This window comes from Diadema setosum, chromosome 12, assembly GCF_964275005.1.
Source record: "Diadema setosum chromosome 12, eeDiaSeto1, whole genome shotgun sequence".
Lineage (NCBI taxonomy): Eukaryota > Metazoa > Echinodermata > Echinoidea > Diadematoida > Diadematidae > Diadema > Diadema setosum.
The window spans coordinates 2,674,876-2,697,975 of record NC_092696.1 but is presented as its reverse complement, the minus strand read 5'-3'; the positions used below and the strand labels follow the sequence as shown (position 1 = coordinate 2,697,975).

At 41.3% G+C, this 23,100-nt stretch overlaps 1 protein-coding gene across 1 annotated transcript in view; it reads right to left on the bottom strand.

Moving 5' to 3' along the window:
- LOC140236285 (uncharacterized) overlaps positions 1 to 23,100 on the bottom strand; it is a 68,321-nt gene that overhangs the window by 880 nt on the left and 44,341 nt on the right. Inside the window, exons 10-25 of the mRNA XM_072316240.1 lie at positions 21,729 to 21,979; positions 21,337 to 21,500; positions 20,075 to 20,769; positions 18,983 to 19,137; positions 17,183 to 17,302; positions 16,493 to 16,635; positions 15,556 to 15,757; positions 14,975 to 15,115; positions 13,184 to 13,264; positions 12,097 to 12,246; positions 11,509 to 11,607; positions 10,805 to 10,985; positions 8,214 to 9,124; positions 7,098 to 7,632; positions 5,930 to 6,045; positions 5,301 to 5,411 (exon numbers count right to left, since the gene is read on the bottom strand). Coding sequence (XP_072172341.1) covers positions 5,301 to 5,411; positions 5,930 to 6,045; positions 7,098 to 7,632; positions 8,214 to 9,124; positions 10,805 to 10,985; positions 11,509 to 11,607; positions 12,097 to 12,246; positions 13,184 to 13,264; positions 14,975 to 15,115; positions 15,556 to 15,757; positions 16,493 to 16,635; positions 17,183 to 17,302; positions 18,983 to 19,137; positions 20,075 to 20,769; positions 21,337 to 21,500; positions 21,729 to 21,979 — 4,055 coding nt within the window. The remainder of the gene's footprint in view (positions 1 to 5,300; positions 5,412 to 5,929; positions 6,046 to 7,097; positions 7,633 to 8,213; positions 9,125 to 10,804; positions 10,986 to 11,508; positions 11,608 to 12,096; positions 12,247 to 13,183; positions 13,265 to 14,974; positions 15,116 to 15,555; positions 15,758 to 16,492; positions 16,636 to 17,182; positions 17,303 to 18,982; positions 19,138 to 20,074; positions 20,770 to 21,336; positions 21,501 to 21,728; positions 21,980 to 23,100) is intronic.

The following is a 23,100-nucleotide window of genomic DNA, read 5'->3' as shown; positions in this document are numbered from 1 at the left end:
TGTCAAAATTTGGGAAAAACGCCATGTAAGGACAGGAACAACAGCCTTCATGGCCTTTAAAGACAGGTTCATGAACATGTACATGTATGTAAAATGCTCTGTTAACTGAAAAATCTAGAGAACTTAACAGACAGGTGATCTTTATAGACAGGTGGGTCTGCATAGCAGATTTGAGTGTAGCAAGTTAGATATCAATTTATTACCGCTTTAACACAGCAATGTGAACAATCCAACATATTCTGTTTTCTCCATACTTACGATCGAGTTAGATGCACATTATCAACAACAAAAAAAAGAGTACAATGCCCTTTTTTTTATAGAAAAAAGAAATACATGAATGTCACTACACAATGTAAAGAAGCACACAACGAAATCACATGCAGAAGTATTGCCAGAAACTTGTCTTGAGATTTGATGACGTAGTCAGATCATACGACAGGACAAGAGTCATAACGTCATTGCACCAAACTTGTTACAGTCCAAAGGAGTTGCAAAAAAAAAAAAATCACAGCAAGCAAATCAGGGAATGAGACATAGTCCATGCTAGCGACAAGAAATCAATTTCACATGCAAAGATGTGTTAAGCAGAGCCAGTCAACGGATTAACATGCTTGGGGCATAAGGTGCGCAGTGTAAACTGATTTTCGTGATGACGGTAAGAGCGTGATTATTCCTGGTGTTTTTTGCCAGCATTTCTGAGTCTGTGTTTCAATGTTAAGCATGCAGTCAGAGGGCAGCATTTGTAAATCAACAAATTTTTCCACAATTGGAAGCTTGGTGTAAATGACACATGTTTAGCTGCAGCATGAATACCAAAACAAACTCAACAGCTTTAAAACATTGAGGACGAGTCCCGAGTATACTCGGGCTGGGGTCTATGGGAAATGCGCGTTGTAGCGAAATCAGCCCGTCCTCAATGGGCTAATAGAAAAAGAAAAGTTAGAGATAAGTATGTAGCTTGTTTTACGGCAACTCTCTTTTGGAAGAATGTATCTTGACTTGAATTATCTCATTACCAATATTCCAATCTATTCTATTGAACAAGACAGGAAGAATAAAGCATATATCTATGTATGTTACATTTCCATATTTACCGTTATCAACGTTACTACTTCTTCTACTACAATTTATCCGATCATTAACAATATACATCTGTAGCATTTCAACGGTTCCATGTTAACAAGAGAAACATAAAATGTGCTTGTAATTTTATTTTTCTTTAACGATAGTTCATAATGCATTAAATCAACTACCTGACATATCTGGAATCTAACTGGTTCAAGAACTCAATATTGATATCAAACCCCCACAGCCACTAACATAGTGGACTCCCGTTATAACGAAGTCCTCAGGACCGGCAGTTCTCTTTCGTTATAACCAAACAAATAAACAATAGAAATAATGTTGCAGCCTAAATTTTTACTTCATTGTAACCGGAATGTTGTTATAACCATGTTTGTTATAACGGGAGTGCACTGAACTGACTACTGACGGCTTTATAGCTTTCGCTTTCTAAGGAAGACTTTATCTCAAAAGAAAATGTGCACACCACTTTATCAAAGTTGGAATTTACAGAATTGAATTTGAAAGGTCTGGGTTAGAGCTTCACAAATGATAGCTGATGCTTTGTGCTGTTCATTAACCCTCTTAAAACTCAAAGGGCAACCTTTCGTTTGGAATGTCAGATGGATTTTGATGTGATAGTCCTAGTATGGGCCTTACACACTGTGCTGTGCATTTATACTCCTTTAATACACAATGTGCACCTACACTCCTTAAACACTGTGTCTCCACAGTCATTACACAATGTGCACACTCCATGTGCATAGGTACATCTGTACACTGACTATGACCTGTATGGCTGACAATATACATGTACCACCAGACTTATTCTTGGCTGGTTAGTCCAGTTTATAGCAGGAAAACATGAAAGATCAACAATAAAATTGGAAGAAAGAGTGAGAGAAAAAACGAAAAGTTGACTGGATGAGAAGAAAGTCAAAGTGAGCACGACAGAAAGACGTTTGTTTTTTCACTGCATGCAATGTGTCAATGATTTCCCTCCGATAAAACGCCAGTCAGTGCTAAAGCTTGGTTAATCCTGTAAAGCAAGCACAGCATATAGCACGATCCATGTGAAAATGTGATAAGACAAAAACTGCTTGCACGGCACAGATTACAGAGATGCAGGTACTTCAAAGGCATTCACAAGATTCCTATCTCAAACACAGAGAGATGAGAAACACTGGTGTGTCATACGGTATATGTTGTGATTTTCGAGTACAGATATTTTTGCGAATGAGGAGGTCACAGATGTTTCCGCGAGATGTTGTTTTTGCGCATCAATGCCAACGTAAATGCACTATCACCCTAGCACATGGAGACTTTTTTGCATGTTGTTAAATTTGTGATCCAACTGTGATTCACAAAATTCATGAAAATTAAACTCATGTGAATATAACAGCTTATACAGTATCAACTCTTACCGATCTGTGATTGGTAAATTTCCAAGGAAGCAATGGCTGCTGCCTGTTTTGGTAAGCTATCTAAATTTCTACCAAAATTTCTTTAAAATGATTTACATGACTACATTACGTACCAAACAGTATGGCATGTCTTCAGATTTCATTTTAACTTTCTGCCAGGTCTAAAAAGGTTGGAGTTTAAGTATCAATCAAGCTTCTTTACACTCTGAGAATGATAATTATAATTTCCAGTTACTCTTCAGGATTATTAAAGGGTGTGTACAGTTCTGGTTGAGGTGGGGATTTAGCTTTTAATGTTTTGCGAAATATTCAGAAACCACTCTATGAGATGTCAAAGAGCATGCAATTCTAAGGGGTATCAAAAGTTTATTTGATGAAAATCGGTTTTGAAATAGTTGAGATATCGAAAAACAAGGTGAAACAAAGAGATCCTAATAAAAGGCGTGGCCTGTCGCCTTTTATTATTATTACTTTTCTGGATATCTTAGCCATTTGAAAACCGATTTTCATCAAATAAACGTTGAATCCTTCTTAGAATTGCATGCTCTTTCATATTTCATAAGAGGTTTCTCATTATCTCATTAAGGAATGTTCAAAACATGAATCCCCACCTCAACCAGTACTGTACAGTCCCTTTAAGCATATTATGTGATGTAGCATAAACTAACAGCTGCCCATTACCTGCAAGGAAAAGAATCCAAAAAACAATGAGAGATTAACTTAAATCTTAATCCATTTATAATCACATGGAAATATGAAGATCTCTTTGGGAATGACTCTATTTATAATTCCATTAAAAGGTGAAAATTAATTTGGGAATGATTATGTTTACAGCTGCATGGAAGGTGGAGCATACATTTAACTTTTATTTCAGAGTGAAATGAGTTAACATGTCACATGTTCTTGGCTGCCAAAGAATGATCTGTAGAGGGCGCTGTTTGCAGTGTGAGTGGTTTGCGGAGGCCTCAGGTTGAATAGCACATGCAAGAGATGTGAGAAGGTATGCACACAGTGAAAGCCAAACAAATACAAAAGGAGGTGCATGCCTTTTCCCACACGGAGGTGGGTCGGTAACTGATCGGGCCGTCCAGGGTGTAGATTCGCTTCTGATGCATGAGGGCTTGATCCCCGTCATTCTGGGATGAGGGGGACTGGGGAGGGAGGGACGCCGACCGCGAGAGGGCGGTCTGGTGGGGATGTGAATCGGGCTGCAGCGATGGGGGTTGAGACTCCAGGGGGAGCTGAGGGTGTGGTTCTAGGACCGGGTGTGATTCTACAAAAGGGTGTGGTTCTGGGACCAGGTGTTGTTCTACAAAAGGGTGTGGTTCTGAGACAGGGTATGATTCTGGATTGGGGTGTACAAGAGCTTCTTGGTGTGGGTAAGGTTCTGAGCTGGGTTGGGCAAAGGACTCTGAGTGGGGGTACTGGTGAGGATCTGACTTTACAGCATCATCAGTGGAAGGGATGCTTAGGTTGCCGGGCAGGGACTTGGCCCGGGCTGATCGTATGAGACGCTGAGAGGCGCTGGGTCTTCTCTTTATCTGGGACTAAAACGGGTCAAGCAGGTTCACACCCATTACACATTGGTAGGGGAGGGGGCGGGGCGGGGCGGTGGCAGGGGGAAAACAAACAAGTGAGGGAGAGATTTCATTAGATGACTGATGAGCTACATCTACTCTATTAACCCGTCGAGGACAAGTCCCAAGTATACTCAGGCAGAGGTCTATGGGAAATGTGTTTTGTAGCAATATCAGCCCATCCTCAACGGGTTAAACCGGTCTGAGCTTGAATAAGGTGTGAGGTTAGTATTAATAAATCACAATATCATACAGATTAAATACAAATAAAATAATGCTGGATGCAATGAAGCAAGCATGGGTGGGGATCAATCCATGCATGATAAATATCAAAACAGTTTGGAATACGCCTGACATCACCATCAAATCATTGTATCTTTTTAATTTTTAGCAGATACATTTACGGCACCCAGAGACACATGTTTTAAACTTTGTGATACAAGTTTATGTAGCTGAATCTCATAAAACCGTTATCCAACTGAATACAAGACTAAGAATGACCCTCCTACAGACAATTTACATCCATTATCCATTAGTGTGTGTATAAAGTTCCCTGCACATATCAAGCAAGGCTGTGTGCCACCTAATTGTTGATACATTCACTTGTATACACAAACACCAAAAAGCTAATCACTTTCTAGGAGATGCAAAGCCAATATTGCCAAAGAAGCAATGTAGGCTTAAATCCCGGATAAAAGCCCCCCTTATATCAAGAAACAGCAAATACAGTATGCGTTCCTCAGGGTGACCAATAATATCCATAGTAAACATACACTTGTACCTAGCACTTGTCACAAACACTGTGACTGCCATTTGAATGACTACTAGTAATTGGTTTCAATTTCACCTTCACGGGTAAAGTTCTAGAATGTCTGCTTTGGTCAATTTACTCCTCCATAATGTATGCCAATGAGATCACTACTTCAACATGAGTTCTTTCCTCTAAAGTAAATGAACTGGTAGAAAACTCTGTGAACATTTTAGGATCAAAGCATCTCTGATAAGAACAAGGATGATATTGTGCGGGGTTTTTTTAAATCAGAAATCAAAATTTTTAGGTGCTTTTGATACATGAATATAGCAAAATATGTTACAGACTTGAGAAAAAGCAAAACAAAACAAAAAAACCCCCCCTAAAATCAGATTTAAATCTAGAGAATATCATGCCTGTAAGAAGTCTTCTCTACATTCCATCAAACACGCAACAGGTGTTGGTGGTGGTGGAGGACAAACTTACAGCGGGAGATTTGCCTGGTTTGATGGCCATAACTGGTGGTGCGTCCATCTCAGTATCAGAAAACGCCTCTCGGTATGACTCTGTGGGGGGTTGGCTGTTTAGCAGACGCTCCTGGAACGAGTTTGACAAACACAGTTTATCAAGAAAACTGCTCATTTCAAAAGGCTTTTGCTACTGAAGATGAGAACTCAAATGTAAATTTATATCCACCCACTTGTCGTTTCTAATTCTTGGGCGCACAAATACTGAAGCAATGTGCAACACACAAATGTGGCTGTGTTACCATTCTTATTATGATTCCCTGCAAATCACACTTGAGTAATGATTAATGTTTGTCTCCTAGATTTCTTACACCAAGGAAAACAAAAGCTGACCACTTTAATACTAACACAATGCACAGAATGGCTTTGTTAAACAAAATTCTCAAAGTGTCCCACAGCAAATTTTGAGGGTTACAGCAAATCATCATCTTACATTTAACACAAATATCTAGTGTACGTCTCTTTCGCAAAACTGTTCTTTGCCATAGTAACAAGTTTTCTGGAGATGGCTCCTTTTGCAACATTCATTTGTATTTTCATTCATATCACATTTGTGCATCAGAAGGCAAGAGATAAAGATAAACTCACTGATGCTGATTTCCGTCGATTCCTCTTCTCTTCATCGAGGCCTGGTGTCCTCCTCCTCTGAACACCGCTGACGGACGAGAAGCTTCTTACCGAACTGTTGTCGGAGTCAACGAAAGCTGGGAGGAGCAAGAAAAGATGATAAATGGTTACATAGCAACATTGGAAGGCATGTTCTCTGGCACAAAGACTTATTGACAGTCTTCTCAAGATCACTCTGTTATCAATTCTGAGCTGGTGAAATACAGTTCGACCTCGATTATCCGGAAATCTCTATCATCCGGACGCGTTCACGCAGTGAAGGACTTTTTTTTTCATCCAAAAATTGAGAAAAAACAGTGACTTTCATGGATGTATTTCACTACTTTCATAAGATGTGCATGATAGGTTTCTCAATATCTAATGAGGTAAAACATGTATGATTTTCACATAAAGATATACTTTACTTTTGGAAAGAAGGGACTACAATTCTGCGCAGGCTAGCATAGATTACAGCACCGTTGCGGGGTACGCTACCTGCCTAGCTGTCAGTGCACTGGGACGGCAACTTGGACGGCAGCTATATACATTAACATTGTGTCTCCCATATCCGGCCAATTCGCTTATCCGGATGAGCGCCGGTACCGACATGGCCGGATAATCGAGGTCGAACTGTATGGTGTCAACATGGACTACTGTAAAACATGATAAATTCATGGCATGAAATTTTTGGGAATTTGAGCTGACGGCCTTTTTCGCGGCATGAAAATTTTATGCGTATTGCCGCTGGCATTCAATGCATATAGTGTAGACAAGAACTTTCGCGTGCATTTTAATTTCGCGAATCTTAGGGCTCGCGAAATTTGCGATATTAAAATGCATGCGTACATTTCGCATTTTACAGTATCTTAAAATCTAAAGCTTCTTGTTAATATACAGAGCCTATAAATTTACATGATATATTTCACAACTCAAAAATCAATGCACTCAACACTTAGTCATTCATATTTGATTATCACGGTTCACTATGATTTTCACAGATATCGTATATTCCTGTAAAATGTTATCCTACATAACTTTCTCTTTGAAGAAAGTACATGTAATTCTTGACACAAAAAGTATTCACACATTGTCTATGTCATATTTAAGTACCATGCTCTTTCTGAAATGACTACCTGTCCTCATATCATACCTTTTCTAAATGGAGTTGGTCCATAGAGGGAGGTCTTGCGTTCTTTCGGCATTTTGCTGTCTTCTGACAGATAGGATGACTCAGAGGGTGTGGGCTGGTAGGTGTTGCCATGGTAACCAACATCCCACTGAGGTTGCCCATTGTATGCATCCCACTGACCCCCATCATACTGTGCAGGCCTCTGCTCCTCCTTCTGGCTGAGCACCCCCGTCACATTGGTCATGGAACTGGCCGGAGATGGCGAGGCATAGTACTTGCCATCAGGATAGGACTGTCTCATTTGTGAGGATGGGGGTGGCTGGGTGTTAAAGTCCTTGGGAGGGGCAGGATGAGCAAAGCTTTGTGGAGACTGTGTTGCATAGTTTGGTTGAGGAGCTGAAGACTGCAGCTCCAAAAGCTGCTTTGGAGAATGCTTCTTTGGGGGCGGGTCGTCAAACCCCTTAGGTGAGAGAGAGGTGTAATGGAACAGTCCAACAGGCGTGAGGTCAGAGGTCAATTCAGGTGACTTCAGAGGTGAGGTAGGTATTTCCTCTTCCTGTTGACAGACACACGAAGACAACAGTGTTAATACTTTACAAAGACTATCATGACTTGAATTATGTAAAACATCACATATACCAACAAAACTACCAACAATAGGAGATTATGGAAAGAAAAAGGAAGAGATACGAAAAAGGAAGGGAAGGAGAAGAGAACTGAAGAGAAGAGAAGAAAAAAAAGATGAACTGTGAGAATGAGAAGATGAGGGCAGAAAAGAGAGAGAAATGGAAAGAAGAAAAAATGTACTGGGAGAATGAGAGCATGAAAAAGGAGAACAGGATAATGAAAACAGAAGACAATGTAGTAATATCACAACCCTAACCCTACTCTGTAAGCATACATGTAGCTTCTTCTCTAAAGTGCTTCTCAGCAACGTTTATGGCAGAATAGCAACCACCATATGATAGAACAAAATTTGACAGAAATTGATGACAAGAGCATAGAGAGTTCTGTGTTCAGATTTTCCACAGGCTTATACGCCCTGTAGTTTTCACATCACACATTGAAAGGTGTGCTGTATCTTACTCTGTGGGAGACAGAAGGAGGAGGATGATGAGAATTGGAGGACATCCTCACCTGACTCTTAAAGCTTTCTTCCTGATCAAACGGGTGTAGCACCGGTTCCTGGATAGTCTCTTCATAGCTGGTTCTGACTGGCTCCAGGTCCCTCTCCATCTCCTGCCCAGTCTCTGGGTACTTCTCACCGGTATCCAAGTCTGTTGACATGAATGACCTCCCTGATCCCTTTCCTTCTGCCTGCTGTAGGGGTGCTGAGAAGGACGGCGGACTGAGGACCGGAGCGGTATACTCGGCATGGACCAGGTTTTGCTCCAGTGGTGGGGATCCTGGATCCTGGTGTATGCCGGAGTGCCTTGATGGGACCCTGATATGGTCCAGGGAGACGTCATTGGATCCCATCACATCATCAAAGGGTGGTATTTCATAGGAAGACTGCATCCCAGGATCTTGTCTGACACTGGACTCATCGGCACGATTATCCACATTCATGCTGTTATCACCGACGTTCCTGTCATAGTGTTCTGCCCCACCCCCGTATCCATGGCTACGGTCCCTACCATCCCAGCTCTGATTGGAGTGATCACTGAATCCTGCTGGAGCCTCGTTGGGGTAGAGTTTGTCAGACTCGTCTCGAAACGAGTCACTGTACCTTGGCTGTGGCACACCAGATCGAGGATCTCCGCCCTGGACCTGGCCCTGGCCCTGGTTGCCATAGCGACTGGAGCCAGTAGCATACACTCCAGGACTAACCACCTGGCCCATGGCACCCAGACGATCAGTCTGTGGATCCAGATAGGACATCTTGCTGTCATTCGGAGGCGTGGAATCCAAGCGGTCAGGAGTGGACGGTATTGTGGTCAAGCTATCAATGTCCACTGTCTTCAGAGTGTCCAGATCGGTCACTGCGTAGGGGCCAGAGAGGAGAGCTTCCCTTGAGGACTTTCGCTGGACAACCCGTCCTGGTGATCCTAGCAGCAATGAAATGTTAAAACTCCAACATCAGTATGGTTATCTACATACTTTGAAAGATAAGGTCCACTATGACACAGAGTCAGGCATTTTGGATCATGAAGTTTATTAAAACAGAATTCATTCAACTAAATATAAGCACATCTTTCAGCGCTTGGCTCTTTGGAAAGAAAACAACTACAACTGCACACTGGAAATTTCTAGAAATAAGCTCTAAAATGACCTGTTTTTACCATTGGAAAAACTAAATCATTACAGGGCACTGTTTTATCAAAAGATATAATCGATTTAAATTTCCTTAACACACAGGCTGCCATAGACTTATGATAGAAATCAACTTTATAATCAATTTTATCTCTTCATAAAACAGGGCCCTGAAGGTGTATATCTTCAACCAAATAATTGGACAGCTGTTACTCAAAAATGGTAAGGATGACACATACCAGCATATAAAACTATTCTGAAACACTGACAGATATTTCAGTAAAATTTATTCTGCAGTTTGTTGAAATTATGTCCCTGTGAATCCTGACTATGAACAATTCATTCACCTACACTTCATGGTCCCTTTCAAGAGGCAAATCCGAAGAAGGAAAACGTCTGTATCTACTCAGCAATGCTGATGATTCATCATGTCATTTTCAAAAGCATCTTTTCACAGCATGCAAGCATAAGGCATGTTACAACTGTGCATCCATCTCACTGTCAGCCAATAGTCTTGGTATTTAGGATAAGCATAAAGTGTAACCACGGCAAGCCAAAGTTTGGTATTAGTAGCCAAATTCTCCAGGTGAAATTAAACAAAGTGTATACAGTTGCGTAATCTACACCCATGTTAGAAGAAGCAACTGATACAAGTCGTTACTGCTGTTACACACCACCATTATAAGAAATTTCTAATGTACATGTAATACTACAGATATTAGGTAAATTGCTCAAAAGCCAAGGTGGTACTGTACTTGTCTTTTTTATTATACATATGCTGTATTTTGTAACATATGAAAGAAAGAAGAAATACAAAATAACTGTTGATGCTGTTACGTAGATTTGAATTTGCAAAAATCTGTAAACAAAAAAAAAGCAGGCAATGTAAACAGTATAAAATGAAAACATTCTTATACACATGTACATGTATATCGTCACTGAGGCGACAAGACCTCGTATCTACAAAATATCATATGTTCAAGAGAGCAAAAAATCATGGCGGCCAATCAAGTGTATACCAAATGGGAAAACCTTTCCTATGACATGCCATGGTGGCTTCATTTTTGGGGGTAAGACAGCTGGGATTTGGACAGGACATCACTTAACTGATTATCTGACCATTAATCAAAAAAAGTCATTTTCACCAAAATTTGAGATACAAGGTGTTGTCACCCCAGCGACAATATGAAATTCATATAGACTTCACTTTTTCCTTCTTTCTGGTTATCAAAACATGTTAGCAGACTATCAATAGCATGGTCTCACTCAAAGATGATTTTTCTACTCAAAAAGTAGATACTTTGACACTACACAGCAGTAGACAAGCCACCAGCATCCCCACATCCAACTTGCACCAGTGTTAGTATGGAAGCCAGGCAATTCATCCATGTTAGCAGCGCATAGAGACCAGTGATCCTTTCTCTACCATGCAGCCAGCATGCCACCCATGACAAGCACACCCACTGCTCCCTTACCCAATGATGACGCACCACTCCACCCACTATCCTCCTCATTTTCACCTTTGGCCTGCGTGCGGCGCAGCGTGTCCATCTGATTGGCCAAAGCCGTACGCTGTCTCTCCAAACCATTCATGACGGACTGAACGTGGGACACCTCCCTCTCCATCTGTAACTTCTCCTTTACCGAATCCGCTGACTGTAAAGAGGAAAGTGACATGTCTAGCCTAGCCTTCAAATAGTCCAAACTTTCTTTATTGTCATGGCTACCAGCATCAAGGGCAGAATACATTGTACAACAGTTTCCTTATGAAAGTCTCCTGATAGTTTAAAGTAAAAATCTGCTCTTTGAAGTTGGCGTGATTAAATGCATCAAATGAAATCAAATCAAACACAAGGATTACATCTTATCAAAAAGTGGACAAAATTGAGAAAGACAAATAAGTCTACAGTGTTTATGTTGTCATGACACATTTATGTCAGGGAAAACCATACAAGCAAAATTGATAAGTTCATGATGTCAATGTCTCAAAACTCTCTCATTGTTTTACTGTGGTCATTACTGCTGTGAATTAAAACACTCATTTCTGACTCATTGTGACAAACTTTTCTGCTAGATTTAATGACTCAGATTGCATGTATTCAGCATTCAGCTTGAAAAACAAACAAAAATATTCAAGAGAATGGCTGTTTTAGGAGACGAGGGATGACCTTAGACTGACCTTTTCCCTACTGATGTCCTCCATGCCTTCCATGCCAGATCTCATCAAGGCAACCTCATGCTCAATACGCCCATTCTCTGCTGTGATTTCTTCCAGTTCCTGGTGTCAAACACAAAACACCAAATATCATACATCAAACACCAAATATCAGACACTAGGCACTGAATGTAATACACCAAATACTAAATATCAGACATCAAACACCAAATATCAGACTCATGCTCATTACGTCCATTCTCTGCTGTGATCTCTTCCAGCTCCTGGTGTCATTGGTGTTTTGACTTCACTGTGGAAATATGTTTATTTTATTGATTTTCATACAGTCTTATTATTTAACATATGTACAGGTGTACACTGTACTTTTATATCTTTTTAATATTTTTTTAATATCCAATACAATAAATCATGTGACAGCTTCACAAATTGAAGTTAAAAAAAAAAAAAGCTTTGACCAGCTACAACTGACAGAATAAACAAAATCACAAGTCTAAACGGAGCACTTAGTAAAGAACTACACTCGGTGTACATACTGTGAGTAGCTATGATATCATGGCAGAGAAATGTTGGAATGTAAAGTTGACCCCTGACCTTTGTGCCCTGAGCCAGCTGTGACCTGACCCGGGTCAGCTGTCGCTCCAGCTGCCTCTGCTGCTCCTCCACCCTAGCAACCGTCTCCCGGTCCTCCCACTCCTGACTGATCTGCTGCTCAAGTCTCTCCAGCGTGTTCTCAATCTTATCCTGGGAAACAGACAGACAGACAGACAAAGCACTCAGAGTAGTGTTGTTGTTGTTGCTGTTGTTATTGGTGGTGGTGGTAGTGGTGTTGATGTTGTTGTTGTTGGTGTTGTTGTTGCTGCTGCTGTTGTTATTCTTGTTGCTGTTGTTGATGATGATGTTATTGTTGATGTTGTAGTTGTGGCGGTGGTGTTGTCGTTGTTGATGTTGCTGTTGCTGTTGTTAATCTTGTTGCTGTCGTTGATGATAATGCTGTTATTGTTGTTGTTGCTGTGATGGTGATGGTGGTGGTGTTTGCTGATGTTGTTGTTGTGGTGGTGGTGTTTGTTGATGTTGTTGTGGCTGTTGATAAGAGGCTTGTCATGGTTAAAGGCAAAATCTGGTGTGGCTAGAACTAGTCTTTGCCAAAGATCCTCTTGATGTAAGAATAGCAAGAGTAGTGACCAAAGGGTTATCAGGTAAAATGGAGTCTAGTTGTCTGCCAGATGCACAAAGAGGCCTTGAATACATTATACCAGTCCAAATTCTTCAGCCTATTGAGGACAAGGTGAATTTGCTAAAACACGCATTTCCCATAGACACCTGCCCAAGTATGGTCAGGACTCTTCTTCAACGGATTAACTTACCCCCTTGAATTACTGGACTTTGCTACGAGCACTTGACGGTGAAAGTCTAAACAAATCAGCAGGGACATGTTCAAGACAGCCTGCAGATTTAACAGTTTCCACTCACAGTTTATCTATCAAGAATCTAGCAATGCCATAGAAGTGTGGATGCCCACACCTTCTCACACAATCACAGTAATCCCCCACACACATGACCCTCCATTTGCACTTCTCAAGCTAAAGAAGAGAAAGGGAGAGGGGGATAGAGAAAAAAGATAATACAGCTATCACATTCAGACAAGTTTTTCACAAGACATCCTTCCTTTCCATTTTACCTTTTCATTCCGGAGGACGTTGACCCTGGATGAGATCTCCTGTAACTTCTTGTCCAGTTCATGCAACTGATCAATCTTTTCCTGGAAGTAGGAACAGAAAACAAGTCATGAGGTAAAGTCACTACACACACCATGATTCCCTCTGTATCATCCCTTATCATTTTCTTGCTAATTTGTATCAAATTCACTTCATCTTATTCCCATTTTGACTTACACATAGTATTTGCAACAACTATTACCAACACAATATTTTCACTCCAAACCCAACTTTTAGACCTCACAATTCCCGAGTTGTGATTGGTTGAAATAATCTGAAGTATAAGCTCTAATTTTGGTCAGTTCTTATTACAGGCCTCGAAATAGGATTTTGGAGGGGCAAGGCCATTTAGAGAAGGGCACTTTTTCCAAGAGGCCAGGGCACTTAAGTCAGTGAGAGGGGCACCAAGGCCACATTGGAAAGGGCATGTTTGGTGTTTATGAAAAAAGAAAGAAGAAAAACAAACCGAGAAAAACAAACAAACAAACACACACACACACACACACACACACAAAGTGCAACACACAACAAAAACCTCTTCCCTACAGCTGTAACACATTCCCGATCTCCGCGTTTCTATCAGGTCAAACAGCATTTTTTAAAACAGGAATAAAACAACAGTAGGTATTGATTGAAACTCGACACTCTTTCAGGCCAGCCAGGCCAGGCTGCCATGAAACTTCGAAGCACATTCCGACAGCTGGCTGGCAAAACCACAAGGAAAAGGAATTTGCGTGCGCTTGTAGATTGCCATGATTAGTCTGTGACAGACTGTTCATGACCTCCAAGAATGCGCCAGTACGCGCGGTTTCTTCTGTTGATTGGTCTCTCTCTCTCCACCCCTCCCCATTCCCCAGTCTGGCACACCTTGGCATCGTGGGATTTTTCTTTTTTCTTGGTGAACTTGGAGTTCACTCTTTACTACTCTATCTGAATATGCGCTGCCTAGCTAGTATACTGAGTACTCGCGGCCGCTGCGCTGCGGAGGCAGTCGGGACGGTAAAAGCTGGTCGGGCGTACATTACATGTACGTACACGTCGTCTCGTATCTCGGAAAGATACTTTGAGTTTGAATCAGATACATCGGGACGCGAGTGAACTGAAGGTATGATATTTGAGATCAGGAAAGTTGTTCAAGCTTATTAAAGAGACTTTGAGAAAGGGCATATCATACGTCATAAATAATAACTTTCATTCTAAAAGGGCACCACGGCCCCAAGAAAAAGGGCACATTTTTTTTGGCCGTAACTTTGATCAAAAAACAAAAGGCATTGCGGCCAACGAGAGGGGCACCGACGGCCATGGCCGTCGGTGGCCGTCGGTTAATTTGAGGCCTGTTATTATCACGCATAAAGTGCTCTACAAAGTAAAGCATGTGTATGGGATTAGATTTAATAAAATGTATTATCATGATTAAAATTGGTAATTCTTTATTTATTTTTTTTTTCTTTTTGCATTTCATTCGCCATTAGTGTGCACTGTATTCAAACATGTTCACAAAGAGAAGATGACTGAATTCTTTTTTTTTTTCATGTTTACTTCTAATTCACGTCTCACTTTCAGATGAAGAAAGACTTTGTTTGGCTCTGCGCAAAAAAAAAAAAAAAAATAGATAAGGTGTGAATAAAAAAGTAATTGTACCTCTGGTAAGCCTGCTTTCAAGTCAAGTTTGTCTTTCTAAGATATCTCTCACAAAGAAAGCTTTAATCTTGTTCATGCTGAAGAGTGCTACTGAGGGCAGATTGTATCCTTACCTGGAGCTCTATATCTTCTGTAGTTTCCAGCTGTTTGAGGTCTGCCTCAAGGTTCTGGACTAGTTTCTCTTCCTCAAGTCTCCTGGAAAACTCAATCAGTTTCTTCGGTGGGCTGTAGGGCAGACCCTTCTTCGCCTTGTCCTAGAACCACAGAACAATATTAAGTTTTACTCTGACAGCATGATGGAACATATACCAACCCATGCAGGTTGATGTTTGGAATTGAAGTGTGAAACAAAATGATATCTATGGTGATGATGGTTTGGTACACCTAATTATTTAAAACAAAATATTTGTGCAGTATGCAGATTGTACTCAAGGCATTAATTTGTACAGTTTATTTGTTTCTGCTTGAGTATAACACTTCACTTCCATGGAAAATATTTCTATTACACAAAGGATATCACTTTGGTTTGTTAGATTTTGGGTAATGAATTCAAATCATTCTGCAGTACAGCTATAATGTTAGATTGCATTCCTGATGCAGCAAATTACATGCTTCCATATTCTATAACCCTAGCAGCATTGGTATCTGTCATACCAATCTTTTGTGCACCATCTCCTTGGTAAGTCAGACTCACCCCATAGAACTCCTGTGCTATCATGTGATTGTCCCCTCCATACAGACTGCCCATCCTAACCAGGTTATCCACCAGGTTAATGAGAGGAGAGCTGATGTCCAGTTCCCTAGCAACCTCCTCTCTCTCCTGTACCATCTCCTGGTAGTATTCTGGTTCATCCTCCTCCATATCCGCCACACTCCGCCTCATCGAGTCACTCCGCCTGACAGAAGATCAATCGACACGACAGAACGTGACAATTTGACAGTTTTTATTTACTACCAGGACAGGCTGCCTTAATGAACAGCAAGCATGTGCGGGCCATAGATATTGAATGGTCATGGGGAGATTTTAGCGTTGTATGCTTCCCCTCTCCAGAGAGGCAGTATACTCATTGCATCATACACAGCAAAACGAGAGTGATATACAACACTTATATTGACTGGCTTGGGAGGGGAACATCGAGAAATATTGACTGAGCTAGGACCTTATTACATTGGTTGAAGATGGGCTTCTGGTGTTCACAAAAGATACAGAGTAAGGGTGGTACTGTACGAGTCAGAGCATCATTCTCGAGTTATTGACATGTTCTACACAATTATACCAGTTTGTCGAGCATGCACATCAGTCTAGGACGACCTGTGTAGAATCATAGGCCACTTTTATTTGTGTAGTAAAATACTAGTATTGGAAAAATACCAAACATTTCATAAAGAAGGTACTATGTTGTACGGCCCACATGTACGCAATTCCATCAGGGACAATATTGGATGCATTTGTACTTTATTGCTAAGAAGTCTTGTATAAGAACTAATAAAAGTTATATGCACCTGCCTCACCCTCTGCCAGTCAATAAACACATTGTTTTTAGACCTGCTCTTGCCTCGGCCTGTGTGTACCCTCTCCAGTCTTCAACCTTGATTCCATTCTAATCATACAACATTACAGGGTAACTCACCTTGGTCTCAGCCTGGCCTGGCTGGCTGATGAACTGCTGCGGTCTTTGATGAGAGACAACTCGTTGTCAATCATCGCCAGCCACTCCTGGAGGTTGGCCTTGTCACGTCTTAGCTGGATAAGGAACAGCACCAACTCCTCATGCTGCATTTCAGATACAACACACAGATTTCAGTGTATGGGACTACACATATATACAGACATTTCTGTAAAGCCACAAATTTTTGCGTACATGAAACTTTTGCAAATTATGCGAGGGGCCAAGATTCACAAAAATACAATGCATGTGAACCTGTCAGCTGCAAAGTGTTTGCCTACACAATGTACTGAATGCCAAGGCTGATTCAGGGCAGTTTCAACGCTTGAAAAAGACCACTGGTTCCAATTCGTGAGAGTTTCATGTTGCAAATGTTTCTGGTTTTAAAGAAGTGCATTCTAAACAAATAATTCTTCAACAAAAGAAAACAACAACAACAAAAACCAGACACAGATTTCATTGTGTGGGATCACACATGGACACCCTCAGTATATTCTGTATTGTTTTATGTTTGCACCACATGTGCATTTTATGTCTTTACAACTAGATTGCATCAAGGCAGCTCAGAGTTTTAGCATCTATGTTATCTTCTCTCATCTATGCTATGAAACAAAAAGCAAAATATTCAGATGATCCCTGACTACATTCACATACCGACTTTCCGATGAGATCCCCTGCAGCTATGCTCAGTCTGAGTCTGATTCCAGTGGAGAGGTCAACAAACTGTTGAGTTTTCTGCTGCCACATACGGTAACGGCCTGTTTTAGGAGCACCCTGCATAGTCAAGAAAAAGATAAAGGTATATTCAAAGAATATATTCAAAGATTACTCCCATTAAATCATGAAAAGGAATGATTGAAAATTTGGCATGAATGAAGGAAGGGTGGTGAAACATTGTCACACTATAAAGATACAAATCCCCACAAATAGAGCTGCTTGATGGTTCGCTTTTACATGTTCAGATGATGTGGGTGAATATGTATTGCAGTTCACCATGCACAGGTCATGGTAAGGCCTGCTGGATGGACCTTCACACTGTGAAATCTGAAGAAGTTGATAATTTGATACGCCTGACTGGTGATCTGTCTGTCATCAGCAGTGTGCTCAAATTTGAAGAATTCACACAAGAAATATCACCTGTATTTGTCCGAACTTGTAAGGAATGAACCGCAAATCATAAACAAGTATGAACCGGATAAAACCGAGCACCTCTTGGTACAGCATTGGTGGAAACAATGTAAAACAAAGCAATCGTAATAAAAGGTGGGTCCCATACTTTATTAGAATTGCTCTGTTTTGGATATCTCAGCCATTTCAAAACCAATTTTCATCACATAAATGTTAAATTCCTCATGGAATTACATGCTCTTTCATATTTCATGGGGTTTTTCATTATCTCACCAAAAAATGTTAGAAACCTGAAATTAGGTCTCAACCAAAACTACATAATCCCTTTAACGCATTTACCTTTGTTGGGTTGCCAACATTTTGAGGGAGCCAGTTAGGTAAACTTTAAATGTCTGATCTTTGAACTGCAGCAGTTTGTACAAGACAGATGGCTGGATAGTTTTGAAGCAAAACATTTGGCAGTGGATGCCACTGACATGGAGAGAAAACTAGAAAGGGTACACAGAAGAGCACTTCACTCTGATAACTAGGAGTTGGGTTCATCTTCTGCTTCTTCCTCTTCTCCCAGAATACGAGGGAATTTTTGCCACATGATACAGTCGGTAGTTGGGCGTGCCATGTGCAAAATTTGCTTCTGTGCAAGATCAAATCCGAGAAACATCCCATCCTGGGGAAAAAGAGTACAGTACTTGGCCAAAATAGTGGTCAGTCCCGATGCTGGGCAAAGGAGTGAGCCAGCCAGCCAGCCAATCAGCAATCTTGTCCCCACGCCTCCGTCCAACAGGTAAGCAAAACTGCTTAGATATAGGGACAGGGATCCGAGTACGGGGACTGTCACAGCTGATTGCTTCCACGTATTCCCAGTCTTCCCGTCGTGTAGTGAAAACTCCCTATTGCTCAATATCCTCCAGTAACCAACCACGCAGCTATGTCAGTGAGTAATGTGTGTATCTGGGGCAGACCACTTCACCATTTTATACACCCTGCCCTTTGTGATGAAGAAATGAAACAGTATATCTTACGTGCCTGGGTTGTGACTCTCTCACACACAGGACCTCCATTTACTATCCTACCCCAAGAACAGAGTGTTTTTGCCTCTTATTAAAGGACAACGGTATGATTACACATAACATTGCTCAGCGACTCGCTGGGCTTCGAACCCAAGTCATTCGCAATGCACATACACTACTGACTTAGAGATCTCGCCGCCTTGTTTCATAATCAGACACAATGTCTTTCACAAAATATCCTTCTTTGTTTAAAAATGGCACTTAGCCCTTTTTTTTTGCGATGAAACTCTTCAATTGCACCAAAAAGTGCACTGACCTGCCTGGCACCGATTGGTTGCAGCGGTGCCACGTCGTCGTCCTTCTCCAACTCCTGGCGCCTCAGGGTGTCGTTACGGTTGAGTTGCTGCTGGCTGGAAGAGATGGACCCACTCTGGGAACGTCTACTTGGGGCGATGTCCGTTGTGTCGCCCTCTGTGAATCAGACATGACATAGCATTTTCACTATCAATTACTATAAACTAGAAATGTTTGCAGCATGAAGCTTATCGTCGCTGGGGTATCAAGACCTTCTATCTGCAATTTTGGTGAAAATGACTTTTTTAGATTAATGGTCAAATAGTGGGTTAAGTGATGTCCTGTCCAAATCCCAACTGTCTTACTCCAAAAATGAAGCCACCACGGCATGTCAAAGGAAAGGCTATCCCATTTGCTACAGTGCTTTGGCCACCATATTTTTTGGCTCTCCTGAACATTTGACATTTTGTAGATAAGAGGTTTTGTCGCCCCAGCGACGTTATGCGAATTGGAGCCAATGACCTTTTTCAAGGCATGAAACTTTTGCAAATTGCAACTGTCATTCAATGCATTGTGTACTGACAAAACCTTTCATGTGCATTTAACTTTCGAGAATTCCAGCTCCTTGCTAAATTTGCAAAAGTTCATGCAAGCAAAAATTAGTGATTTTACAGTATGAGGATTCAAGCACATTCCTACCCCATATCAGACATTGCAGTAGCGTTTGCATTTGAAATTTAGTCAAATGAACTTAATATCAAGTTGGCCATAGTAACACAAGAGATCTCTTTAAGTATGCAATTGATTAAAGATAAGTCTCATCCAGAATCTGGTGAAAACAAATGTGTAAAGAGTTTGTACTGAATACATACATTGTTGTATATATAAATATCCATTGAAATAGGATTATCTAACACACACAGCATAGCATACCATTTAAAGAATAAAACCATGCAGGTGAATTAGTATTGTACACTGTATGTCAAACGTACTTTAAAAGATATACAGTGTATGTGTTAAAAGCAATCATTCAAATGCTATGATTGGTCAAAAAGAAGAGAGAAATTTGATGAAGTCATTAGTGAGTGTTGGTTTGATCCAAGATGCATCCTACCCATCATAGAGCGATCCCGACTCCGCGACCTGCTCATTCTCTGGGTGTCTCTTGACATGGTGCTGCTCATAGAGGGTGTCCTACTGCCCGGAGAGCGCCCTCTATTGTCTGGCGGTGGTCCCCTGCCGCGCATAGGAGGTCCGCGTCCCTGCTGATTAGGTGGCCTGCCGTGCTCTTGTGGTGCTCTTGTCTGCTGGACCGGCATTCTCTCCTGGGGGTGTGGCATGCGGCCCCGCTGCGGGGGGCCCCGCCCCATCACTCTGCCCTGCTCTGGTGGTGGCCTACCTTGGTGGGGAGGCGGCGCCCTGCCATAGTCTTGTGGTGCCCTGCCATGCTGGGAAGGTACCCTACCATACTGTGGGTGAGCTGGCCTGCCCTGATCAGGCGGTCCTCTCCTGTATTCAGATGGTACCCTCCCATGCTCAGACGGTACCCTTCCATGCTCTGGTGGAACCCTTCCATGCTCAGACGGCACCCTTCCATGCTCTGAGGGTACCCTTCCATGCTGGGGTGGCATTCTAGCATGCTGAGGGGCCATGTGGTTGTGCATGGGTGGTTCCCTACCTCTGTTTGGCGGTGCCCCTCGGTATGACTCGGGTCTGGCTGATTGCTGGAGCCTCTCGGTGCTCACTCTTGTGATGGGAACCTCCTCCATGGGGGCGAGACCTCGCTGGTGACTTGGCTCCGAGATGGACCTGTGGAGGGCAAGGGTCAGGTGTCAAGGTATCACATCCTGCCAGCCTGCATCCTACATCTGCACCTTTAAAATCTTCAGAACTGTAAGCTTGAATATAAGGACTCTTGCAAGATGCATTGTTCACCAGGTTTGACATTTCTCATGGGTGTCACAATGTTAAGCATTTCTTTTGCTCATTGAGCGTGAGCTGATTTGGCTATAACAAGCATTTTCCTCATACACACCTGCCCAAGAATACCTGGAACCATAGTAGTCTTCAACTGGTTAATATAGGACCTGCCATGCTTTAAACACTAAAATGGTATATTCCATCAAAGTATGCAGAAACATTATATCCGTTCAATCAAGTATTAGATCCAATTTCTAGCAGGGCTGTCATACAGAATGCATGCAGTTAAATACAGTGAGCTTTCTAGTGCTCATTCACATAATGCAATCGATTACAAAGTATTTGATTCAATCAAAAGGTATTTGATTGAAAGATAGCATACACATGGAAAGCAATATTTTGTCAAACAAAGGATGTAAAATAAAGATGTAAAAAGATGTCAAATCATACTCTTACCTCTGACTGGCATCAGATCTTCGACTGTCAGACCTGTGTGCATTGCGGGGCAATCTATTTGGCCCTTGACCCCACACGGCCTCTGGGTCATAGTTCATAGGATTGTTGGGATCTGACCATTGGTCCTGTGCTGGATGCCTAGGGGCATCCTGAGTGTAAGGTCTCTGTTAGAGGAAATCAGAAAGCGATACAAGAAAACATAAATGTAATCAAAATGACAAGAAATTTCAAAGAGGACGTTATAGTGCAGACTGAAAATACTACTCGGAAAACACAAGGAATGACTGAATATGAGTTAATGTATCTACCTTGCTTTACGTTAATGGGAAAATACCAATGCTAGGTCACTTTTGTGGCTCCTTCCTTCTCATGTTGCTCTCTCTCTCTCTCACCTGATTTGGGACCATTTCCTCACTCCGCTGACCGTCCATGTCAACATGTCCATTCCTCTGTGCATGACGTCCATTGTCAAGGTGACCTTCAGGCCTGGACGTGGGAGGACGTTCCCGAGAGCGAAACGACTCGTCGTCGGGGTGCGAAGACTGAGAGGTATAACGAGAGGACGAATCTCGCTGGCTTCGTTTTCTCTCCTTGATGTCTGCGATGTCCACATAGTTGTAGCCCGGGATGTCTCTTGGCTTGTCTGAAACGGGAAAGGTGGTAGATAATGTAAGATAGCATGACTACTAATATGCTAAGCATTTAGGCAAATGATCAAAATATTTTTACTTATGAGGCATATCTGGCAACTATCTAACACTCAAGGAAAATATGCTTCATTCAAACTGCTTGTATTCATTCAATAGAGATCCAATCCCATCTACAGAACAGGGATGTCTTCAAAGAAGCTGACATCTTGGGATCTCATTATCTCATTAATACAGAACCAAGAGAGACTTTGCTCTGATAAATATCAATTAGCTTTCTACCGGAATATGATAAAATTCAAGTGTTAAACTGTTTTATCCTAGATATATCGCAATGAAATTTTTCACACCTGTCATATAATAATAATAATAATAATAAAAGGACATTTATATTGCGCAGCTACTATAATGATATACTCTACTGCGCATTACAAAATGACATGCATACAAGAAATTCAAACAGAAAATACACTACTTCAAGAGATGACTTTTTAACCTGGTCTTAAACTCATTAATTGTGACTGCTTGTCTTACAAACAAAGGGAGATTATTCCATAATTTTGGTGCAGTGTACAAAAATGCCCTGTCACCAAGAGTAGCTTTTGATTTCCCCGATGGATATTTCAAAAATGTTTGATCCCGTGAACTTCGAAGATGATAAAATCTTTGAAATGATGTTTTTAACTCTACAAGTTCCTGTATGTACATATGGGTTCTCCACAATCTTCCCACAATTCTATTCTGTACAATTGGTAATATTGTGCTGTATATAGGCCAGGAATTTGGAAAAAATGCAACACAACTGCTAGTCTCAATTTGAGACCATGGACTGGTATCAGTAGTCTTGCGGTAAAGTTCAATAAATGCATCAATGCAGAAAGACTATAACACCTAAACTAAAACCTCACTTTATTGGTAGCAACCATTTGGAAAAAGGTATGTAAGACATAGAGTGGTGGGAATACTCATAACTCAAGACTAACAATAATACTACTTGGGTTGAGAAATAGTGTTATTGACAAATGAGCTTGACTTGTAACAAGACGATATATGCCTATTTGACTGATGATGAGACATTAATGATAATAATAACAATAATAATAAATATAACATTTGC